This window comes from Microcaecilia unicolor, chromosome 4, assembly GCF_901765095.1.
Source record: "Microcaecilia unicolor chromosome 4, aMicUni1.1, whole genome shotgun sequence".
Classification (NCBI taxonomy): Eukaryota; Metazoa; Chordata; class Amphibia; order Gymnophiona; family Siphonopidae; genus Microcaecilia; species Microcaecilia unicolor.
Window position 1 is genome coordinate 209,306,019 of NC_044034.1, and position 22,361 is coordinate 209,328,379.

Consider the following 22,361-nt stretch of genomic DNA (forward strand, 5'->3'; position numbering starts at 1 on the left):
TCTGAATTGCATACGCAACTCATGTCGCACTATATAGAATCTGGGGGTATATATGTTAATACATCTTATGGGAGGTAGATTTTTCTTAGAAGAGTGTTCATTCAGGTTTTAGCCCCAACTCAAGTTGAGTAACACTGATATACAATAAAGGATTCCTTCTTCTGCATGACATGGGTGGGGGGGGGGGGGGGGCGTGCTTTATCAGCATTAAACATGAAACATACAAATGTGAAGCCAAAATAAAATACTGGGACATTTTCATTGACAAATCTGGAGTAAATGTTTGACAAATCCACCCTGTTAAATTCTAAATGCACTCCTTACTAATACAAAACTCAAATGTGCATCTCAACTGACGCATGGTGCATACATACCTGTTATACACCTCACAGCAATGTGGAAAACAACCCTCTAGTTCATGGAATGTAATGGGAAGTTACACCATTCTCTCCCCAAACAATAGGTTAAGACTGATAACCCATGACTCACCCCACAAAAGACCTGCTGCCCTCAGATCACTATAAACCACTTGTGTTACTCTTCTGAACCTCAAGCAGCCCTCATTCCCCTAGTTATCTTTATCCTGGTCCACTCCAATTATAAGCCTCACATTGATCCTGGGAAGGGTCTGAAGGTTTAGAAATATATTCTGGCAACAACTCTTCCCTATACCCTGACCCATCTCTACCACCCAAGTCCCTAGTAGAGACCCCTTTCTTTGGGGTAAGTACTCCTGCAGAGGTTGTCCATTGAACATTGCTGATAGAATCTTCTTCCTCATTCTTACTTATGGAGGTAAGCGTTCAACCAAAGCTCTCCAGACTCCTTTAAGGAACTATAGAGGAAATAAAATCAAAACCCAGAGACTGTTCAGTGACCAGAGGGGCAAGATTTGAAATTTCAGATAAAACAAACTAGAGGAAGACATAAACAGTATGAGCGAAAAACATACACTCCCTTCCTCTGATCCTCTCCCTCACCTCCAAATCCTTCTGCGTCCACCCTGATCTCCACTCCTTTCCCTCTCCCCATCTATTGCTCCTACATATTTTCCTCTGGTCTTTGGCAGTTGGTGGGATGGCTCCTACAACCACCTTGCTCTCTTCCTTGGCTTACCCTTCCCCAAACTTCCTCCCCATCTACCCCAGTTTCTTGCCTCCCCATCTATTTCATTTAACCTATTCTCTTTCCTCCCTCTCTCTCTTCTCCATCTCCAATCCCATCCTTTTTTCTCTTCTCCTTATTGTAACTGAAGTATGTCCATGCAAGATGGAACTTTGAACAACTTCAGAACTGACAGGCTGACTGGCAGCGCTGACCTCACAATGGATGAATTCTGATAGACAAAGAGTGCCAACCCACAAGGTCTGGTAAAGCTTACGGTGTCAGTCAGCATAGATACACTTCACTTACAAGGAGGAGAGAACTGGATGGGCTCTATCAATATATACTGAATTCAGATACGTATGAATTAATGTGCACATGTATTTATGTCAATTTAATAATTTTCAGTACTTATTTATTTATGTCAATCAACCTAGTTATGTTTTAACTTTTTATGTGGAGTACAATATGTTTTAATTTTCTACATGTTAAGATATTTATATTGGGGCCTACAGTTAGCATGTGGTAACAGACCACCACATAAATGTATTTAAGCATTTCAAGGTAGCTTGGCTGTTCTCACCAATTAAACCATGCGTTACTGAAATGTTCTTAACTTTTCTCCGAGGGGGCATGGTATGGTCTTATATTCCGTTGGGTCCGTTTTATACTTCATATAACCATTGTTGTTATTTTTTTAATTTTGATTTTTTATGTGAGGGTCCGTTTTATACTTCATATAACCATTGTTGTTATTTTTTTAATTTTGATTTTTTATGTGAATAAACACAATTTTTGGTATCCTCATCCATTTTCCTCACTTTTTTCTTTCTATCTCATGGTCTTATATTCCACCAGAACCGATCTACTCATATCACCCCTCTCCTCAGGTCACTTCACTGGCTTCCAATCAGATACCGCATTCAGTTCAAGCTTCTACTTCTTACCTACAAATGCACTCAGTCTGCTGCCCCTCACTACCTCTCTACCCTCATCTCCCCTTACGTTCCAGCCCGAAACCTCCGTTCACAGGACAAATCCCTCCTCTCTGTACCCTTCTCCACCACCGCCAACTCCAGGATCCGCTCATTCTGCCTCGCCTCACCCTATGCCTGGAACAACCTTCCTGAGCCCTTACTCCAAGCCCCCTCCCTGCCCATCTTCAAGTCTTTGCTCAAAGCCCACCTCTTCAATGCTGCCTTCGGCACCTAACTCTCACCTCTCAGGAAATCCAGACTGCCCCAATTTGACTACCCCTATCGGACTGACTGTTCACTTGTCCTTTACATTGTAACCTCTTTGAGCAGGGACTGTCCTTTATGTTAAATTGTACAGCGCTGCGTAACCCTAGTAGCGCTTTAGAAATGTTAAATAGTAGTAGTAGTAGTAGTACCATGGAGTGCTACAGTGCATTTTCGTAAAAAGGTCCCATTATTTGTGTTTTAGATTAAATTACATGTCCTTGATGCAGATGTAAGTGGAAAAGTGACCGCATCAGGCCATTCTATAAAAAAGTGACATCAACCATACTGCTATGGTTTATTCTTGTTTTGCTTCCGGTTTCCAGCTTTTTCCTTCCATGTTCCACTTGTTGGATTTTGCTTCTCTTTTGATTCTCTTGGGCTCTGACAGTTACATCATATTCTTCTGTTTTTCCAGGGACTGACAGGATGAGCTCTCTGAGTCACCCCAATCCCTTCCTTAGCTAGCAAGATGGGCTCACTCCCTAAACCCTATTGCAGCCACTCCACATTTTTGCCCCTCTGATATCAATCCATCCATGCACTGGTATCAGGAGCTGGCAAGCAAGATAAAAACTTAGCAAGAACCTCTATGAAATTTCATCAGAATTCATCTGTGGCATGTAGCCCTGATCAGGAGTATACTTACTGTACAATGTCGGCAAAGGCAGTCAGCAGTGGTTTGGATTGGTATTCAATGCCATACTTGGTGCACAAGGATTTTACCAGTGGAGCCACCTTCATGTAGTTATGTCTAGGCATTGTGGGGAACAAACTGAGGAGAGAAGAAATGGCAGAAGTGAATCTAATCCAGCAGTATCACTATATAAGTAGTTAAAACGCCGCGGCCATCTTTGAAACACGGAAAAAACATGGAAATGTCTTCAGGCTTGATTGAGATATTTAATTGTATGAGTTTGTCTAACATTGAGGATATATAGACTGAGATATTAAGATGTTATCTAATCGTCTATTTTCCATCTTATAGGAGACATGCCTTGATACAGCATTAATGCGAAACATGAGTTCATATGGGATTGAGTGGTCTCCGAGATGAGTGATCGTTTTTTAAATAGAGTAATAGAAAACAAAGGAAGAAAGTGTAGTGATACTACATTCTAAGCTAAGTACAATTTAGATTAAAGGACTATATGAAGTTAAAGATGGTTATGTTTAAGAAAATTAAAATTAAAATTTTGGATCGAATGAGGAGTATCTGCCCACATAAAAAGTGCCTGGCTCACATTATAGCCTGAATGGTGGTGACAGATAGATCCTATACAATAATACCTGCTAAAGTTATATGTAGAGGATGTTAAAATAGTTTGTGAGTTGGGTAATAATATAAGATCGATGCATGATAAACCCCCTCTATGAAATATAATAGCGATACTGTATTAACTGAGTGCCTAATTCATGGCATTCAGGGTAGAAATGGCACTATTCGATAACACTGCATGCAACTTTTCAGAACGCTAAGGCCCCTCCCCTGGCCAAGCCCCCTTTTGAGTTATGTGCTGGGGGATTTAGGCACCTCGTCTTACAGAATAGCACACAGACGCATGCACAAATCCCAACTGCCAATTAACTGCAATAATTGTTAACATCAATGAATTGATAGTTAATGGCTTGTTAAACAATTTATTTGCGCATACATCTTTCATCTGCACCAAAATTTTGGTGCTCAAATTTGGGCATCATATATAGAATGGGGGGGATAGAGGACAGTTTTCCATTAAGGCATCCCAAGGTCATATGGTGGGCACCCAGATTCCATTATAGAATACCAGTGTAACCCAGTATCGGTCCGCTTAACATTAAGGCATCCACAGCTGCACCAGCTGTAGATCTGGGAGCAGCTCCCTAAATGTAGCAGGGGATGACACAACTTATAGTAATCTGTGTAAGTGGGAGCCCAGCCTGTGTCCACTGTTACCTCTAACCTGAGCAGGACTCCTCCAACTACATTGCTGCCAGTAGAAGGTGGTGCTTCAATATTGTGTTTTCAATCTCTAGAGACAGGCAGGTTTCCTGGAGTCCTACAGAGCTTGTCTGTTCATCACTACTGAAAATGTGATAGTGAAACAGCGCCACCCACTGGCAGGACTATAGGTGGAGGACTCCCACTCAGCTTAGAGGAAACAGTGCCTGTGTCCCACCCATGTGCATCCCTTGCAGAATAGTGTTTCAACACCCTGCTCACACGTACACAGGTATGTGCCCACATACACACCAAAGTGCTGCTATTGTTCTTATAGAGGCCGAGTATTGCTGCTATCTGTGGTTCCTATTTGAAATGCTCTTCCTTCTGAAATTTAGTTAGAATCTAATTATCTGCGATTCCGTAAGCTACTTAAACATTGTTCATTAAATATTTTTCCTGAATTTGTATTTATGCCAGCAAATTCTATTCTGTTTCATTTTTATTATGATAGGGCACTCTGGGGCTCATTTTCAAAGCACTTAGAATTACAAAGTTCCGTAGGTTACTATGCAACTTTGTAAGTCTAAGTGCTCTGAAAATATGCCTCCATATCTACTTGTTTGTAGTTTATTAGATTTTTTAATCAAATAATTTTGAACTGTATTTAATGTTTGAAAATGATTTTTTTTTAAATGTTTGGGCAACTTAAGTACATAAGTACATAAGTAATGCCATACTGGGAAAAGACCAAGGGTCCATCGAGCCCAGCATCCTGTCCATGACAGCGGCCAATCCAGGCCAAGGGCACCTGGCAAACTTCCCAAATGTACAAACATTCTATACATGTTATTCCTGGGATTTTGGATTTTTCCAAGTCCATTTAGTAGCAGTTTATGGACTTGTCCTTTAGGAAACCGTCCAACCCCTTTTTAAACTCTGCTAAGCTAACCGCCTTCACCACATTTTCCGGCAATGAATTCCAGAGTTTAATTACACGTTGGGTGAAGAAAAATTTTCTCCGATTTGTTTTACATTTACTACACTGTAGTTTAATCGCATGCCCCCTAGTCCTAGTATTTTTGGAAAGCGTGAACAGACGCTTCACATCCACCTGTTCCACTCCACTCATTATTTTATATACCTCTATCATGTCTCCCCTCAGCCGTCTCTTCTCCAAGCTGAATAGCCCTAGCCTCCTTAGTCTTTCTTCATAGGGAAGTCGTCCCATCCCCGCTATCATTTTAGTTGCCCTTCGCTGCACCTTTTCCAATTCTACTATATCTTTCTAGAGATGCGGCGACCAGAATTGAACACAATACTCAAGGTGCGGTCGCACCATGGAGCGATACAATGGCATTATAACATCCTCACACCTGTTTTCCATACCTTTCCTAATAATACCCAACATTCTACTCGCTTTCCTAGCCGCAGCAGCACACTGAGCAGAAGGTTTCAGTGTGTTATCGACGACGACACCCAGATCCCTTTCTTGGTCCGTAACTCCTAACGTGGAACCTTGCATGACGTAGCTATAATTCGGGTTCTTTTTTCCCACATGCATCACCTTGCACTTGCTCACATTAAACGTCATCTGCCATTTAGCCGCCCAGTCTCCCAGTCTCGTAAGGTCCTCTTGTAATTTTTCACAATCCTGTCGCGAGTTAACGACTTTGAATAACTTTGTGTCATCAGCAAATTTAATTACCTCGCTAGTTACTCCCATCTCTAAATCATTTATAAATATATTAAAAAGCAGCGGTCCTAGCACAGACCCCTGAGGGAACCCACTAACTACCCTTCTCCATTGTGAATACTGCCCATTTAACCCCACTCTCTGTTTTCTATCCTTCAACCAGTTTTTAATCCACAATAGGACATTTCCTCCTATCCCATGACCCTCCAATTTCCTCTGTAGCCTTTCATTAGGTACCTTGTCAAACGCCTTTTGAAAATCCAGATACACAATATCAACCGGCTCCCCTTTGTCCACATGTTTGTTTACTCCTTCAAAGAATTGAAGTAAATTGGTCAGGCAAGATTTCCCCACACAAAAGCCATGCTGACTCGGTCTCAGTAATCCATGTCCTCGGATGTGCTCTGTAATTTTGTTTTTAATAATAGCCTCTACCATTTTCCCCGGCACCAACGTCAGACTCACCGGTCTATAATTTCCTGGATCTCCCCTGGAGCCTTTTTTAAAAATGGGCGTTACATTGGCCACTCTCCAATCTTCCGGTACCACGCTCGATTTTAAGGATAAGTTGCATATCACTAGCAGTAGCTCCGCAAGCTCATTTTTCAGTTCTATCAGTACTCTAGGAAGAATACCATCCGGTCCAGGAGATTTGCTACTCTTCAGTTTGCCGAACTGCCCCATTATGTCCTCCAGGTTTACCGTGAAGTCAGTAAGTTTCTCCGACTCGTCCGCTTGAAATACCATTTCCGACACCGGTATCCCACCCAAATCTTCCTCGGTGAAGACCGAAGCAAAGAATTCATTCAGTCTCTCCGCTACGTCTTTGTCTTCCTTGATCGCCCCTTTTACCCCTCGGTCATCCAGCGGCCCAACCGATTCTTTTGCCGGCTTCCTGCTTTTAATATACCGAAAAAAATTTTTACTATGTTTTTTTGCCTCTAATGCTATCTTTTTTTCGTAATCCCTCTTGGCCTTCTTTATCTGCGCCTTGCATTTGCTTTGACACTCCTTATGCTGCTTCTTGTTATTTTCAGACGGTTCCTTCTTCCATTTTCTGAAGGTGTTTCTTTTAGCCCTAATAGCTTCCTTCACCTCACTTTTCAACCAGGCCGGCTGTCTTTTGGAGTTCCGTCTTTCTTTTCTAATTCGCGGAATATGTATGGCCTGGGCCTCCAGGATGGTATTTTTGAACAGCGTCCATGCCTGTTGTACAGTTTTTACTCTCTCAGTTGCCCCCCAAATTTTTTTTTTACCGTTCTTCTCATTTTATCATAGTCTCCTTTTTTAAAGTTAAACGCTAACGTATTTGACTTTCTGTGTACAGTTACTTCAAGGTCGATATCAAAACTGATAATATTATGGTCACTGTTATCAAGCAGCCCCAGTACCATAACATAGCCTCACCAGATCATGCGCTCCACTAAGAACCAAATCTAGAATTTTTCCTTCTCTCGTCGGCTCCTGCACCAGTTGCTCCATAAAGCTGTCCTTGATTTCATCAAGGAATTGTATCTCTGTAGCGTGTCCCGATGTTACATTTACCCAGTCTATATTTGGATAATTGAAGTCACCCATTATTATCACATTGCCCATTTTATTCGCATCTCTGATTTCTTTTATCATTTCTGTGTCTACCTGCTCATCCTGGCGAGGCTGACGGTAGTACACTCCTATCACCGATTTTTTCCCTTTTATACATGGAATTTCAACCCACAATGATTCAAAGGTGTGATTTGTGTCCTGCTGAATTTGTAATCTATCTGAATCAAGGCTCTCGTTAATATACAATGCTACCCCTCCACCAGTCCAGTCCACCCTATCACTACGATATACTTTGTACCCCGGTATGACAGTGTCCCACTGGTTATCCTCCTTCCACCAGGTCTCAGTAATGCCTATTATATCCAATTTTTCGTTTAGTGCAATATATTCCAACTCTCCCATCTTATTTCTTAGACTCCTAGCATTTGCATATAGACATTTCAGAGTATGTTTGTTGTTCTTATTTGCATGATGCTTAGTACCTGACACTATTGATTTGACATCTTTTGTCTAATCTTTAGTTGTATTTAAGGGCACCTGGTCTACCACGGTCTGTTGTGCAACCTCACTATCCAGAAACCCTATCTTCCCTGTTTGTGAGGTATCTTTGCAAGATACCTTTTCCCGAACCATGCGCTTTTGAGCGACTGTTGGCCTTCCCCCCATTTCTAGTTTAAAAGCTGCTCTATCTCCTTTTTAAATTAGATCCTGCAGTGGCTGTTAGATTCTATCTGTTAATGCTGTGGTACAAAGCTTTTAAAACTAAGTGTAAAAGACTATGGAGATTAGCTGTTTTCTGTTAGCTGTTGAAATTTGCTTTTTAATTTTGCCTAACACTAACCTACAATTCCTCCTTTAAACCTCAATCTTTAAGTTCCCAAAGCACAAAGCAAAGTAGCGTTCACTTACCAAAGAAATGTCCTCTTCTCTCAGAACTTCTCAGAAAGAAACTTATTTGTTGGACTGTAGTTTGCTAGATTTTGTATTTGTTGTACACCGTTCTGAACCTCTGGGTTTGACACGGTATATTAGATTTGGCATGTTATGTTATGTTAACTGCTCTGATCAGTGGTCTCTACATGTATTAAGCACTGCCACCTATCTGGATCATGTATTTTTCAAATGAGGCAGCTAATGTTTTTAAAAAAGCCACTTGCTTTTAGATGCCCTGATGCTGTGTGATAACAGCCTGTACTATAGTGGCATTGGGGTGCCCAGATTCCATTATAGAATACTAGAATAGCCTGGTATTGACACCAGCCATAGACCTAATGTACCTGCAGGCATCCAAATGCAGCAAGGATATTCTGTGCACATGTAAATTGGAACTTGCCCAATTTAACGTGTGTGACTCGGCAGGCCTTAAATAGAATCCAGAGGATATTGTGTAAATGCAAGGAGGGTGTTTACGTGGGTGGAACATGGGAGAGGCCACTACTTACACGTGCAAGTTGTACGTGTAAGTAGTGGCCTCTCCTATGTTCCACCCACGTAAACACCCTCCTTGCATTTACACAATATCCTCTGGATTCTATTTAAGGCCTGGCGAGTCACACACGTTAAATTGGGCAAGTTCCAATTTACATGTGCACCTTAATTGAGTAATGAGCCAATCAGTGATGATAATTGGCCAATAACAACTGATTATCAGCACTTATTGGAAATAATTGGAATTGATGTGCACATCTTTTTAGCGTATTCTAAAAAGAGGCACATATAAATCCTAACATGCATAGCTGAAAAATGGGCATAGCCATGGGAGGAGTGTGAGCGTGTTGGGGGCATTCCACAAATTTGCGTGCATTTTTTCATGATAGTATATGATATTTTGGGATTCCACGCAGCCTAATGGCTACAGCAGCAGGTGGAGAACCCGAGGATCCCATTTAAATTCAGCTGCAGCTTCTTGTCATCTTGGGCAAGTCACTTAACGCTCCTTTACCTCAAGTACAAACCTAGAATATGAGTCCTCCAGGGACAGGAAAATACTGACTGTACCTGAATGTACACCACTTCAATGGCTTGCAGGTTATGATGTTTATTTTAAACCAGTGGCGTACCAAGGGGGGGGGGGGGCGGTGGGGGCGGTCTGCCCCGGGTGCATGCTGCTGGGGGGTGCCGCGGTGCGCGCCTGTCGGCTCTGAGTTTGCTAACTTTGCTCGTTCGCTGCAGCTCCCTCTGCCCCGGAACAGGTTACTTCCTGTTCCGGGGCAGAGGGAACTGCAGCGAACGAGCGAAGTTAGCGAACTCGGAGCCGACAGGTGCGCGCCGCAGCACTCCCCCCCCAGCGGCGTGCACCAGGGGGGTGTCATTTTGCAGGGGGGGCGCTGCACCCGGGGGGGCGCTTTGGCGATCCGTCCCGGGTGTCATCCAGGCTAGGAACGCCACTGTTTTAAACAAAACCAGGTGCCAGAATTACAACTACATCACTGTACTTCTCCATCAATATTTCCAACTCCAACCCTCCTCAGAAATGCGAGTTCTGTCTCCGCTGTACTCACTGGTGTTCAATTTGGAAGTTGAGGTGCCCACTGAACCAATCATTGAACAAAGATTGGTGAACATTGCATGTTGCTTGGAGCTGCAACAGGAAGAAAAACTGGATCAGGAAGTGAACTTTGAGGTATTCAGTCCCATCTCCCCAAAGTTAACAGGAATCCCTCCCAAAAATATCTCTTATTACTTCATCTCTGAAAGAGACATATGCATGAAATGCTCACCTTAACACCCCTCAGCAGAAAGATTCTGTTCACCAAGAAAAGGTTCCCACACTACCTACACATACAGAAACAGCAATCATCCCTCCCCTAGGAGGCACTAGATTCACCCTTCAACAATCCCAACATAGAGATGCAGTGTTACCTCAGCTTACAAGAAGTAATCATCTCCTCCCCTCCCCAATACAACCTTATCACCCCACCCCATTCAAAGGTCATCAGAGCACCTCCCTTTTCCTCCAGAAGCATCGTTTTCCCTTGATGTTAGACTGGAGACCTCCCTTAAGAAATTTAGCCAGGCACTAAAAACATATTTTACGAAAGCATTTCCCCTAGATTAGTAATCTAACATCACATTTAGGCCTCAGCCACCACCAACCTCATGCCTGAGTCCTGTTCTCTGCTACCCCTCCCCCCTTTCCATACCTTATGCTATCCATTAATATTATCTTATCCTCCCTCTATTTGAAATTCATTGTAACCTAGGTCTCCTATTGTGTTCCCTCACTTTTTCTTCCCTTCCTCATTATTTTTTATGTTTTAACTTGTAAATCATTTAGATATCTTTTTGATGGGTGATATATCAAATAAAAGTGAACCATCAACATGGAGAAACAGTAGAGATTTCCCTCTAATAAACAGCACAGACAGGTCACTCATCCCAGCAATGGTCCTCCCTCCCTTTCTGCTGGAAAACAGAGCTGTTTTGCAGAATTAAATAACAGCGGATTATTCTTTGTAACACATCATTGGTGCAGTTGCCAATGTTTATTTTAAAATTCTTTTCAATCACTGTGAGACTGCTGGTACCTGCCAATAAATTTCTGCACCACACCATTTGCTTTGGGACTTTTTTTTGTCACCTTTGCTGTTGTTGATTTTATTTATCTTACGCAAAGGCCGTTCTTCTCCTTGTTTTTGTGCCTCCCTCACCTGAGTCAGAGCACACAAATACTCTTTCCACACTAACCTGAGAAACAGCGTTGAGTAACAAAGGACTAAATTCAGGATATGGCACCCAAATTTAGGCACCAAAAAAAAATGAGCAAGGAGTGTTATTCTATAAACAGCGCTCTGAGTTGGGCAATGTTTATAGAATGGCTTCTAGTACTGGGATCTGCGCCTAATTTTGGGGTGAGGATTTACAGCTACTGAAACCTAGTGTAAATCCCCACACCTAAATTCGGCACGGATCCTCTGAATTCTCTAATATTGTTATCTTTAGTGAACGCCCCTGACCCGTCCATGCCCCTCCTATGGCCACACCTCCTTTTCACTTGCACGCTAAAAAATTTATGCATGCATCTTTATAGAATAGCACCTAGTAAAGATGTGCACACAAATCTAAATTGTGGCCAATTAGCACCATAATTGATTGTTAGTGCCAATTATTGGCGCAGTTGGCTCTTTACTCAACTAAAATGCATGTACAAATTGGGCGTGCATCCAGATTTGCACGTGCAATTTTAAGTGCCATTTATAAAATCCCCAAGAAGATGCTCACAGTACCTGTGTAGACAACCAGTCCTTGTTCTGGTCATAATAAACTGTCATTGGAATATGGTTCATCTGCGTAACCCACACAAACCAGTTACTCTCCAGGAATCTGCCGAGTGAAACATACACATATGTATCAATTATTTTGCAAGAACCTGTGAAGTGGGATAACATGTACAGAACAATCAGAAGGAACCACACAGCAGAAAAAAAGGAGGATGTAGAAAAGAGAAGAAATGTGACTCGCTGAGCGAAAAGGTACCAAAAATGGAGTATGTGATGTATTTATAGCACAATATAGAGGGATATCAGCTGCATAATCCTGGAAAATTTCACCCTCGGGTATGGACTAATTATGGGCCCCTTTTACAAAATAGTGGTAAGCCCAACACAGGCTTACCACTTGCTAAAAAGGAAGTACCACCGGGCTACTGCAGGAGCCCGGCTACAGTTCTCATCCCCAGCGCGCCGTCTTATTTGGCACTACAAAAATATAGTTATTTTTATAGCGCTAGTGTGTACCTGGAGGTAATCAGGCAGTGCTGCTCACTGCCCAGTTACCACCGGGTTAGCACAGGAGCCCTTACCACCACCTCAATGGGTGGTGGTAAGGTGTCGTCCCCCCCCCCCCTGAAATGGCCACGTGGCAAGTGCTTCACTTACCGCACGGCCATTTTCTCAAAAAAAGAAAGACCTATCTTTTACCCACTGCAGTAAAAGGGGGCCTTGGCATGCGTCAAAAACACGCGCTGACAGCAACACAGGCCCCCTTTTGCCGCAGCTTGGTAAAAGGGGCCCTATGTCTTTAAAAAATGAGAAACATTTATCAATAAAAAGTGTGTTTTTCAGAAAAACGCATTTGAAAAATAGCAAACGTAAAACATCTACAGCTCTGTAATCCATAGGAAGTTATGGATAAAATTTTGCATAGTCCCTTTCTACTGAACCTATAGTACACAAAAATGAAAGTTGTCCAGATTTATCCCTCCAATCTGTTATAGCCTCTTTGTTATTTGTAATCCCATTTTTAGTACCTTTTTGCTCAGCAGGTCATAAATACATCTTGGAGGGAACATGTAGGCTCCCAAGTAGTGGGAAGGATGATTCAGCAGAACACAATGTGAGAGCTGTGTCATGCGCTGATATTACAAGCCAGTCTTACCTGACCAATAGAAAGAGTCCCACAAGACCTTGGAGTCCTAGGAAGGGCACATACGTGAAATAGAGTCGAATGTAGAAGGTCAGCATCCAGGCAAGGTCCTTTCACAGGGAAGAAGAAGAGCAAACTCATTTTGATGTTTTGTCACTTTTTATGGTTGTCTTATTTTGTCATCTATATTATGTACATTTTACTTTTGTAACCCATCTAGAATGGAAGGATAGATTGGTCTATAAATATTTTAAATACATAAGATGGGAAATTCAAGCAATCTCAAAGAATACAAACTGAAATATTTTCCAATTCCTCCTCTTATAATGTTACCTCATACCATCCTCCCACAGAGCCTGTACTGGAACTCTGCCATTACGCTGCTCCAATGATGGGGATCCACCTCATTACTAGAGCTGCAGATCTTGCAACAGCTTCAGGCACCATGGAACACAATTCAGCCGATATTTAGCCCGCGAGAAGCAGGTTGGATATGTCCCACGGTCCGCGCTGAGCCCGGTATTCAATGCTGGGCCATTTCCGGTGACCAACATTGAATATCCATTTTTTCCAGCCTGCTTAAACTTAACCAGCCAAGTTAATACTCAGCGCCAATATTTATAGCAGCCAAAAACAGTACTGCTATTTAGGCGGTCCTATTTGGCCTCTAAACTTTGCCAGCGATGTGCTGAATATTCACGACTAGCTGGTTATATTGTACGATATAACTGGTTGGCTGATATGTACTAAGCACTAATATTCAGTGGATATGACTGGCTATCTCGCACTTAATATTAGTGCTTAGCTGGCTAAGTGCTATTTAACTGGCCAGGAGCCGTTCCTGGCTGGTTAAACAGCGCTGAATATTGGCCGAAATATCATATCATATTTGCACAGGTGACAGAAACAGGTCTCAGTGACATAGTATCAGACTGACAACAGTTCATTCTTTGTAGCAACATGTCATAATTACCTTAGATCCTGACCTGCAGGGTACGGAAGGGATCCTTACTGTCACCTGTTTTATTTAACCATCCTTAAGCCTCTAGCTGTGCTGTTTCAACTAATGGGCCCAAAATTCTATATCTATATCCACTGAACCAGATCGACCTACAACTCAATAAACTGACTGCCTGTGTAATAGGCAAAAACCAATAAACTCTGTCTGAACTCAAATAAAACAGAGACTCTGTGGGTTCACCACATGAATGGTGAAGTACCTGACATTAAAATCCCTTTTGGGAACTGTGAATTCTGGATAAAACCACAGAATTCATAGTTGGGATACTACTGGGCTCATCATCTATTTTAATCTCACAACTTCAAGCAACCTTTAACAATTGCTCCAATTTCCTGTAGCAACTACATAATCTTTCTCTACATATTAAGATGAGTCTTATCATAGTGGTTCATGTCATGATGATGTCACAGTTGGACTACTGTAATGCTCTGTACACTCATCTGACCACAAAGAGTTTGCTCTAGTTCCAGTTTAGAATGCTGCAGCATGAGTGAGAGTTACAACTGGCATGACTACATTACATCCTTCCTATAAAACCTTCACTGGCATACCATACAGGAGTACTGTAAACTGTTCCCTCACAGTCTGCCCCAAGTAGCTCTTTTAAATACATGGACTGAGTGTTTCACTTTCTGTTTCTGCACTTCTCACCTCACTGTTTGGTCTCATTGATCATGCTATATATCACTAGTTCACGTGTAATTTTTTTTTTTTTTGCTTTTTCAGCACGTCATATACAGGTTCTGAGACTATTTTCCCAGCCTAAGTCATTCTCAGTGTCAACCCACTAGAAAGTTTTGGGTATGTTTCTCTCCCTTAAATAAGGTCTTTTTTGGTCTATATTCATTATGTTTTAAGGTATCATGTATTCCTGCGGTTATCATTATTATTTTTTTACTAGTAAAAAAGGCCCGTTTCTGACACAATTGAAACGGGCGCTAGCAAGGTTTTCCTCGGAGTGTGTATGTTTGAGAGAGTGTGTGTGAGAGTGACTGTGTGTGAGAGAGAGTGAATCTGCGAGTGTGTGTGTGTGACAGAGAGAGTGATACTGGGTGCGAGTGTGTCTATGAGAGAGAGTGTGTGTGCCTGGGGCCCCTCCCTCCCACCCAGTTCCAGTGCCCCCCCTTTCTCCATATTCCAGGGTCGTCGTTCCCCCTCCCTCTTTCCCAGGGTCATCCCCCCATTTTTTGGTTTTTTTTTTAGTTTTTGTACGGGTGGTGCATTCCCCCCCTCCTCCCCTTTCATCCCATCCTCCAAGATCCAGACCCCCTCTCTCCCTCCCTCCCTCTGAGTTCCAGACCCCCATCCCTCCCTCCCGCCGCCCCAGTTCCAGACCCCCCTCTCAATTCCAGACCCCCCTCTGAGTTCCAGACCCCTCCCTCTCTCCGATTTGCAGACCCCCCTCCCGACCCCCCCCCCTTGGAGTTCCTGACCCATGGACCCCCCTGCCACGACCCTTTCGAGCCCCCCTTCCCGCCGCCAACCTTCGGGTCTTCGGTGCCCATCTGTGAAGCAAGTTATGGACACAGGCAGGCAGAAGCATAGAACGTTGGGGGTGAGAATTATATAGGACGCGTCATAATGGGTCTAGTGACATCAGCTAGGGCTTCGGAGCCCATCTGTGAAGAACGTTATGGACACAGCCAGGCAGACACACAGAATGTTGGAGGTGAGAATTATTATATAGGATGTGCATTTATACATTTTATATTTATTTATATTGTTGACTATGATGCTACCATTTTGTCTTTTATACATTTTACTCACTCATATGGCGCTATGTAATTATTTCTAGGTATTAAGTTTATTATGTATTTGATTGTTTTATTATTTATCTATTTAATGATTCATTTATTTGTTTTTATGCATGAATTCATAGTTGTTAATTTTATCATTTTATGTATGTTAATTTTAGACTTCTGATGCAGTCTGTATAGGCGAAACACAGTGACCATGTCGAGTCCTTTCAATAAAGGCTGTTAGTTGAATAGCATTGTTTCACATGTTTTTACTCCACCATTCACTTGCTGTTGTTACCTTGTGGACTTCTTGTTTTGTTCTCCCTCACCACGGGAAATCATACAATGTGACACCTACCTGTGAGACTTCTCAGGAGCAGCTCCTGCACTCTGTAACTAACTCTCAGAAGGGCTATCAATCTCTTCTTCAAGAAGAGATGAAAGCATAGGTGCCCAGTATAAGAGGCTTGGGGAGGCTAATCCTCCCCAGCCCAACTGCTGCCCCCACCCCGCGAGCTGCAGACTTCCCCGCTCCCCAGTTGCCAATCATCTCCCGTCTCTGCCCTCAGCTGCCCGATAGCCCTTGTTCCCTTCCTGCCCTCGCCCTACCTTTAAATATTGTAATTTTCCATGAGCGGGCAGCGCCAGCATTGCAAGCAGCAGCAGGCTCCAGCCTTCCCTCGCATGCCTCCGCCCTCTTCTGACGTATTTCCTGTTTCCGCGAGAGCAGAACCATGCGAGGGAAGGCAGGAGCCTGCTGCTGCTTGCAATGCCGGCGCCGCCCGCTCAAGGAAAATTACAATATTTTAAGGTAGGGCAAGGGCAGGACGGGAACGAGGGCTATCAGCTGAGGGCAGACGTGAGATGATTGACGACGGGGGGAGCAGGGGATTGGGGGGGGGCTGGAAGAAGGCAGGAAATGGCTGGCAGAAGGGAGATGGTGTAGAAATATGCAAGCCCTTGCTCTCAGTAAAATATAGGCCAATGGCTCATGATAAGAGCTAGGCCTCTTAAAATCAAAACCATCTCTGATATAAAAGAGAGCTAGCTTGTAAAAATCAGAGATCACCTTTGACACAGTTACATTTCACTGTGGCAAGTGCTGAAATGAGGTAATTGAGAACTGACAGAGGGTGGGGGCAATCTACTCTATAAACAATCCTGAGACTGGCACCTGCAAGACGTCATGAGCAAGAGTTGCTATGGTTATGTAGAGATAGTACTTGGTCAGCTGCACCCCGGTGAGAACATCCAAAGGGGGGACTAGAGGAAGGTTTGGGAACATATGAAGTCATTCTGATCAACTGATAAGAACCAAGAGCCCTGGTGAGAAAGACTGGGGTCCATTGGAACCAATGAGGTCAAAATTGTATATAAGCAGCAGTTTGAGGGGTATTAGATTAGACAAGAGGAGAAGACGAACAGAGAAGAAAGACTCCAGAAGGCTAGAGAAAAAGAGAGGACGTACCATGATATGCGGTTCCATTATGTGAATGCTTGACTCGCCTGCATTGCTATTGGTAAGATTATAATAAACTATCTTATTATATCTATTGAATACTGGATTCCTTTCTAATTACGATGGTCCATACTGCCTGACGGTGTAAGCCTGTCATGAGCAGATACAGGGTTGGGGTAATTAAGTATCTAGAGGGGATTTGCAGTTCTCTCTAGGATAGTACAGAGAGCCCATGGCTTCCGCTGCCCAAATGGGTGAGGCAGACCTAATTATATACAATGGTTGACATGGGCTGCTGGATGGAGGGGAGGGGAGGGGAGGGGGGAGAGGAGGGTTGCTAGACATGGGAGGATGGCAGGGAGAGCAGAGGAGAGGAGGGTTGCTGGACATGGGTGGATGGAGGGGAGAGGAGGGTTGCTGGACATGGGTGAATGGAGGGGAGAGGAGGGTTGCTGGACATGGTGGATGGAGGGGAGGGCAGGGGGAGAGGAGGGTTGCTGGACATGGTGGATGGAGGGGAGGGCAGGGGGAGAGGAGAGTTGCTGGACATGGGTGGATGGAGGGGAGAGGAGGGTTGCTGGACATGGTGGATGGAGGGGCAGGCAGGGGGAGAGGAGTGTTGCTGGACATGGTGGATGGAGGGGAGGACAGGGGGAGAGGAGAGTTGCTGGACATGGGTGGATGGAGGGGAGAGGAGGGTTGCTGGACATCAGTGGATGGAGGGTAGGGGAGAGGAGGGTTGCTGGACAAGGGTGGATGGAGGAGAGGGTTGCTGGACATGGGTGGATGGAGGGGAGAGGAGGGTTGCTGGACATGGTGGATGGAGGGGCAGGCAGGGGGAGAGGAGGGTTGCTGGACATGGTGGATGGAGGGGAGGGCAGGGGGAGAGGAGGGTTGCTGGATATGGTGGATGGAGGGGAGAGGAGGATTGCTGGACATCAGTGGATGGAGGGTAGGGGAGAGGAGAGTTGCTGGACATGGGTGGATGGAGGGGAGGGGTGAGGAGGGTTGCTGGACATGGATGGAGGGGAGGGAAGAGTGAGGAAGGAGATGAGATGAGGGAAAAGGAAGAGAGAAAAACTGCACATGGAGGAAGAAAATAGGCAGAAGCTGGATCCACTGGACAGTCAAGTCTATGGAGGACCCAGCTGAAATAAATGGAAAGGAAGCCCTGGAAACGGAGTTAAGAGGACAGATAGCAGCAGAATCGGATACTGGGCCAGCATGATCAGAAAAACAAAGTCATCAGACAACAAAGGTAGAAAAGATCATTTTATTTTCATTATAGTGTTTGGAATATGTCCACTTTCAGAATTAGGTGCTCAAGATTAAAAGTTTATATTTATTTACTTATTTATGGCATTTTATCCCACATTAAACATGAACTAGGGTGTTATGTGGCTCTACATGAGAATTGTGATATTATGATCCCTTGTTTCATATTGTTGACGGTCTGCATTTTCCGCATGGGTGGTATATTGGTGTATTAGGTTCTGTCCAGTGTAATATTTATGGTACAGTAAGGTTCTGAGTGTGTTTTTGCACAAAGTTGTGCATAGTGTTTTGCAGTTGAGTGATTGTGGTTAGTATATGCTTTGAGCAACCACTTTATTCTTTGACATATGATAAGTACATAAGTACATAAGTAGTGCCATACTGGGAAAGACCAAAGGTCCATCTAGCCCAGCATCCTGTCACCGACAGTGGCCAATCCAGGTCAAGGGCACCTGGCACGCTCCCCAAACGTAAAAACATTCCAGACAAGTTATACCTAAAAATGGGGAATTTTTCCAGTCCATTTAATAGCGGTCTACATAACTAATATCTAAAATTTAATAAAAGGTATTAATTGTGATTTATTTTTATTTATTTTTTCTGTGTGTTATCAGACAATTATGGATTTAAGCTCCACCCCAACCCCACCCCCTTTAGCCTCCCCAAACAGTTGGGCCATCGACCGCCTATGGATGAAAGCCTGGGTCTTCTCCCAAGCCTTTAATGGCTGTGGCTACTGACTTGCCACTTGCCCACTTAACTAGTTGTACATTCCATATTCAAAAGTACACACAATTTTCCTTCAATCTAGCCAGACCCACTTTTATTTAACCCAGTGCCCACCTGGTCTGTCTCCATGTTTCCCATCTGCACATTCCCCTCTGTTACCTTGTACGATGTTTCATTTGTATTCTACTGACATTATATCATACTCGTATTTCTGTTTATCCACTCCTACTCTAGCTAAGATAACTCTTTAAATTAGTCCCCTTATTTTCTAACTCCTGCTACTGTATCTTATCTATATGTTTCATCTTTGGTAACACCCTATGCTGTGTATTAAAATGTTTGATTGTGTATTGTGTTGGCAAGTAATGTAGCATACTAATCCATACCTTGTATTGTTATTTGAATATTTTTACTGCTGTAGTTTATTGCCCATATTTGATTTATTCTGCTGTACACCGCTTTAGTCCAAATGGGGGCTGTATTGTTATTTCTTGCTGTGTATTGTATAGCTGCTTGATTGGATTACCATTTTGATGGTCTGTAGGTGGGGGGTGGGGGGGTAGGAGAAAGACTTCTCTATTTATTCTATTTATGTATTAGGTCAATAAATCCTAATACATAAATAAAAAAAGTAAATATCTTAATGTCCTGCTTTAATGTGTACAATACTGATCTGCCGTCATCTACTATGTTACTATGTATGTATGATACTAAATCATATTATTTCTATTTACTATAATTTAAGGCTGCCAACAGGATCCAGATTTGCAGGACAGGGTTGATCCAGTCCTGGGTTTACCCAGTGGCGTAGGAAGGGGGGGCGGGAGGGGCGGTCCGCCCCGGGTGCACGCGCTCGGGGGGTGCCGGCCCCACTGGTTCCCTGCTCCCTCTGCCCCCTTCCTGTTCTGAGGCAGAGAGAGCAGGGAACCAGCGGGGCCGACGCAACTCCGAGTGACGTGCACTCGGGGCGGATCGGCCCTCCCGCAGGTAAGAATGCGGTCCGGGGGGGGGTTGCGCTCCGGGGGGGGTTGCGCTCCGGGGGGGGTCACCGCAGGGGGGGTCGCGCCATGCTGCACCCGGGGGGGGTGCGCAGCGGTGACCCGCCCCGGTGCCATTAGCCCTAGCTACGGCACTGTGTTTACCCCATTGTATGCAGGGACTTGTAGTTCTGATTTCTCCATTGTATTCCCTAAGAAAAGCAAGACTTGTGTCCCAGCGTGCACCGGGGTAAACCCAGGATCGGATTAAGGTTGACCACTGAATCCAGATTCACTCGACAGGGTTGATCCAGTCCTGGGCTTATCCCATTGCGTGTAGGGACTTGTATTCTTGCTTTTCTTAGGAAATACAGGGGGTCTTTTACTAAAGCTTTGCTTGAGTTATCTGCAGCTGGGACCATAGGAATAAAATAAGCTCTGCTGTAGATACCGTATTTTTCGGACTATAAGACGCACCGGACCATAAGACGCACCTAGGTTTTAGAGGAGGGAAATAGGAAAAAAATTTTTTTCCTTTTTCCCTCCTCTAAAACCTAGGTGGTCCGGTGCGTCTTGTCTGAATCCCTCCCTCCGAGTTCGGGATCGCCCTCCCCCCGGCCCTGTCACCACTTCTCCCTATTCACGCGATCTTCCCTGGTGGTCTAGTGACGTCGGGGCAGGAAAGAGCCCCCTCTTTCCTGCCCAGCACGCTGCTCTCCATCCTCCTGTATGCATTGCTGCCTGACGGTCTCGGCGAGATTCAAAATGGCTGCCGAGAATTGAAGTCTCGGCAGCCATTTTGAATCTCGCCGAGACAGTCAGGCTGCATACAGGAGGATGGAGGCGATCCGGAACTCGGAGGGCGGGTGGCCTGCCAGCCAGCCAAATCTACCTTCGGACTATAAGACGTACCCCCCATTTTCCTCCCAAATTTGGGGGGAAAAAGTGCGTCTTATAGTCCGAAAAATACGGTAACTCGAGCTAAGCTTTAGTAATAGACCCCCACAAATAGGAAATCAGAACTACAAGTCCCTGAATGCAATGGGGTAAAACCCAGGACTGGAATCTGGATCCAGTTGGCAGCCTTACTATAATTTAACTTGCCTATTCCCAAGACACAAGCTTTAATTATGTTGACTTTGATCATTTTTATTATACTTATGCTGATACTACAATGTAAGTCATCTATGGACACTGTCTAAGTTTGTACAGGAGGTAATAGAGCAGCAGTGGAATTTGAACCCTGGCTTCTCTAGTTCTTAGCTCACTTCTCTAACCATTAGATTCATCTACTATAGATAATGCCTATCCCAAACATGTTTTGTAACTCTGCAGTAAACCTGGTGGCCATTTGGCAACTTACTAAAAATGTGATAGCCAAATCATCTTATGGTTGCCAGTAACCCCAGGATTTCTGTTACAGTGCTGCTGAACATCACTGTTCACATGGCCAACAGGAAGATGCTGGACTAGAGAGCTAGGACTGACTGGGAGCCAAATTTTAAAAGCACCTGCATATATTTACAGAATCCTGTAAATACTATTCTGTTTAATAATTAGTATTATTGTGGTAAAGTATATGGATGTTTTTGGCACATAATTCCCTGGAGTGTATTAAGTGTAAATACCTTCAGTAATAGAGATACAAGGGGGAAATGACTAGTGCAGGTGCACCAGCGACGCAGTGAAGGGGTCCTTCACTGCTGTGTTCAAAAGTGCCCTCACTGTCCCTTTGCTGCTGACATAGGTGCTGCCTTCACCCTAAGGATTTTACCTACCCCTGCCCCAACCCCACTCTAGGCCCACCTCACTCAGGGGTGTGCTGGTAAATTTTTAACAACAGGCTCTTTCTCCGGACGTAGCCAGCTCTGCAGTTGGAAGGGCCGGGGGGGGGGGGGGGAGCAACACTTGCCTCTCTCTTCTCCCTCCCTTCGTGCGGGCACGCTAGGCCTACCTTTGCTGGCAGCCAATAAATGGACTGCCACCACTCCCAACGTCTTGCTCTGAGCAGCATGCTGGAACTTCTCTCACATGCTCGAGAAGTCCCAGTCTGCTGCCCAGAGCTGGAAACAAGGAGCGGGGAGCAGCAGTAGTCTATTTACTTGGCTGGCAGGGCTCAGCATCCCCACCAGCAAAGTAAAATTCAGCAGGGGGCCCAAGCCCACATTTTGGGAGCCAGTTGTTAAAGTAGCCAAGGAGGGCCCTACTTTAACAACCGGCTCCCAAAATTCTTAAAAACGTAACAACCGGCTCTTGCGAGCCTGTGAGAGCCTGCTCCAGCACACCACTG

At 44.2% G+C, this 22,361-nt stretch overlaps 1 protein-coding gene across 2 annotated transcripts in view; it reads right to left on the bottom strand.

Moving 5' to 3' along the window:
* Window positions 1-218: 218 nt before the first annotated feature.
* FADS1 (fatty acid desaturase 1) overlaps window positions 219-22,361 on the bottom strand; it is a 108,588-nt gene continuing 86,445 nt past the window's right edge. For both annotated transcript variants that reach the window (XM_030201181.1, XM_030201182.1), the window contains exons 8-12: window positions 12,884-12,981; window positions 11,734-11,830; window positions 10,009-10,088; window positions 2,995-3,120; window positions 219-835 (exon numbers count right to left, since the gene is read on the bottom strand). In XM_030201181.1, coding sequence (XP_030057041.1) covers window positions 784-835; window positions 2,995-3,120; window positions 10,009-10,088; window positions 11,734-11,830; window positions 12,884-12,981 — 453 coding nt within the window. In that variant the 3' untranslated portion in view covers window positions 219-783. The remainder of the gene's footprint in view (window positions 836-2,994; window positions 3,121-10,008; window positions 10,089-11,733; window positions 11,831-12,883; window positions 12,982-22,361) is intronic.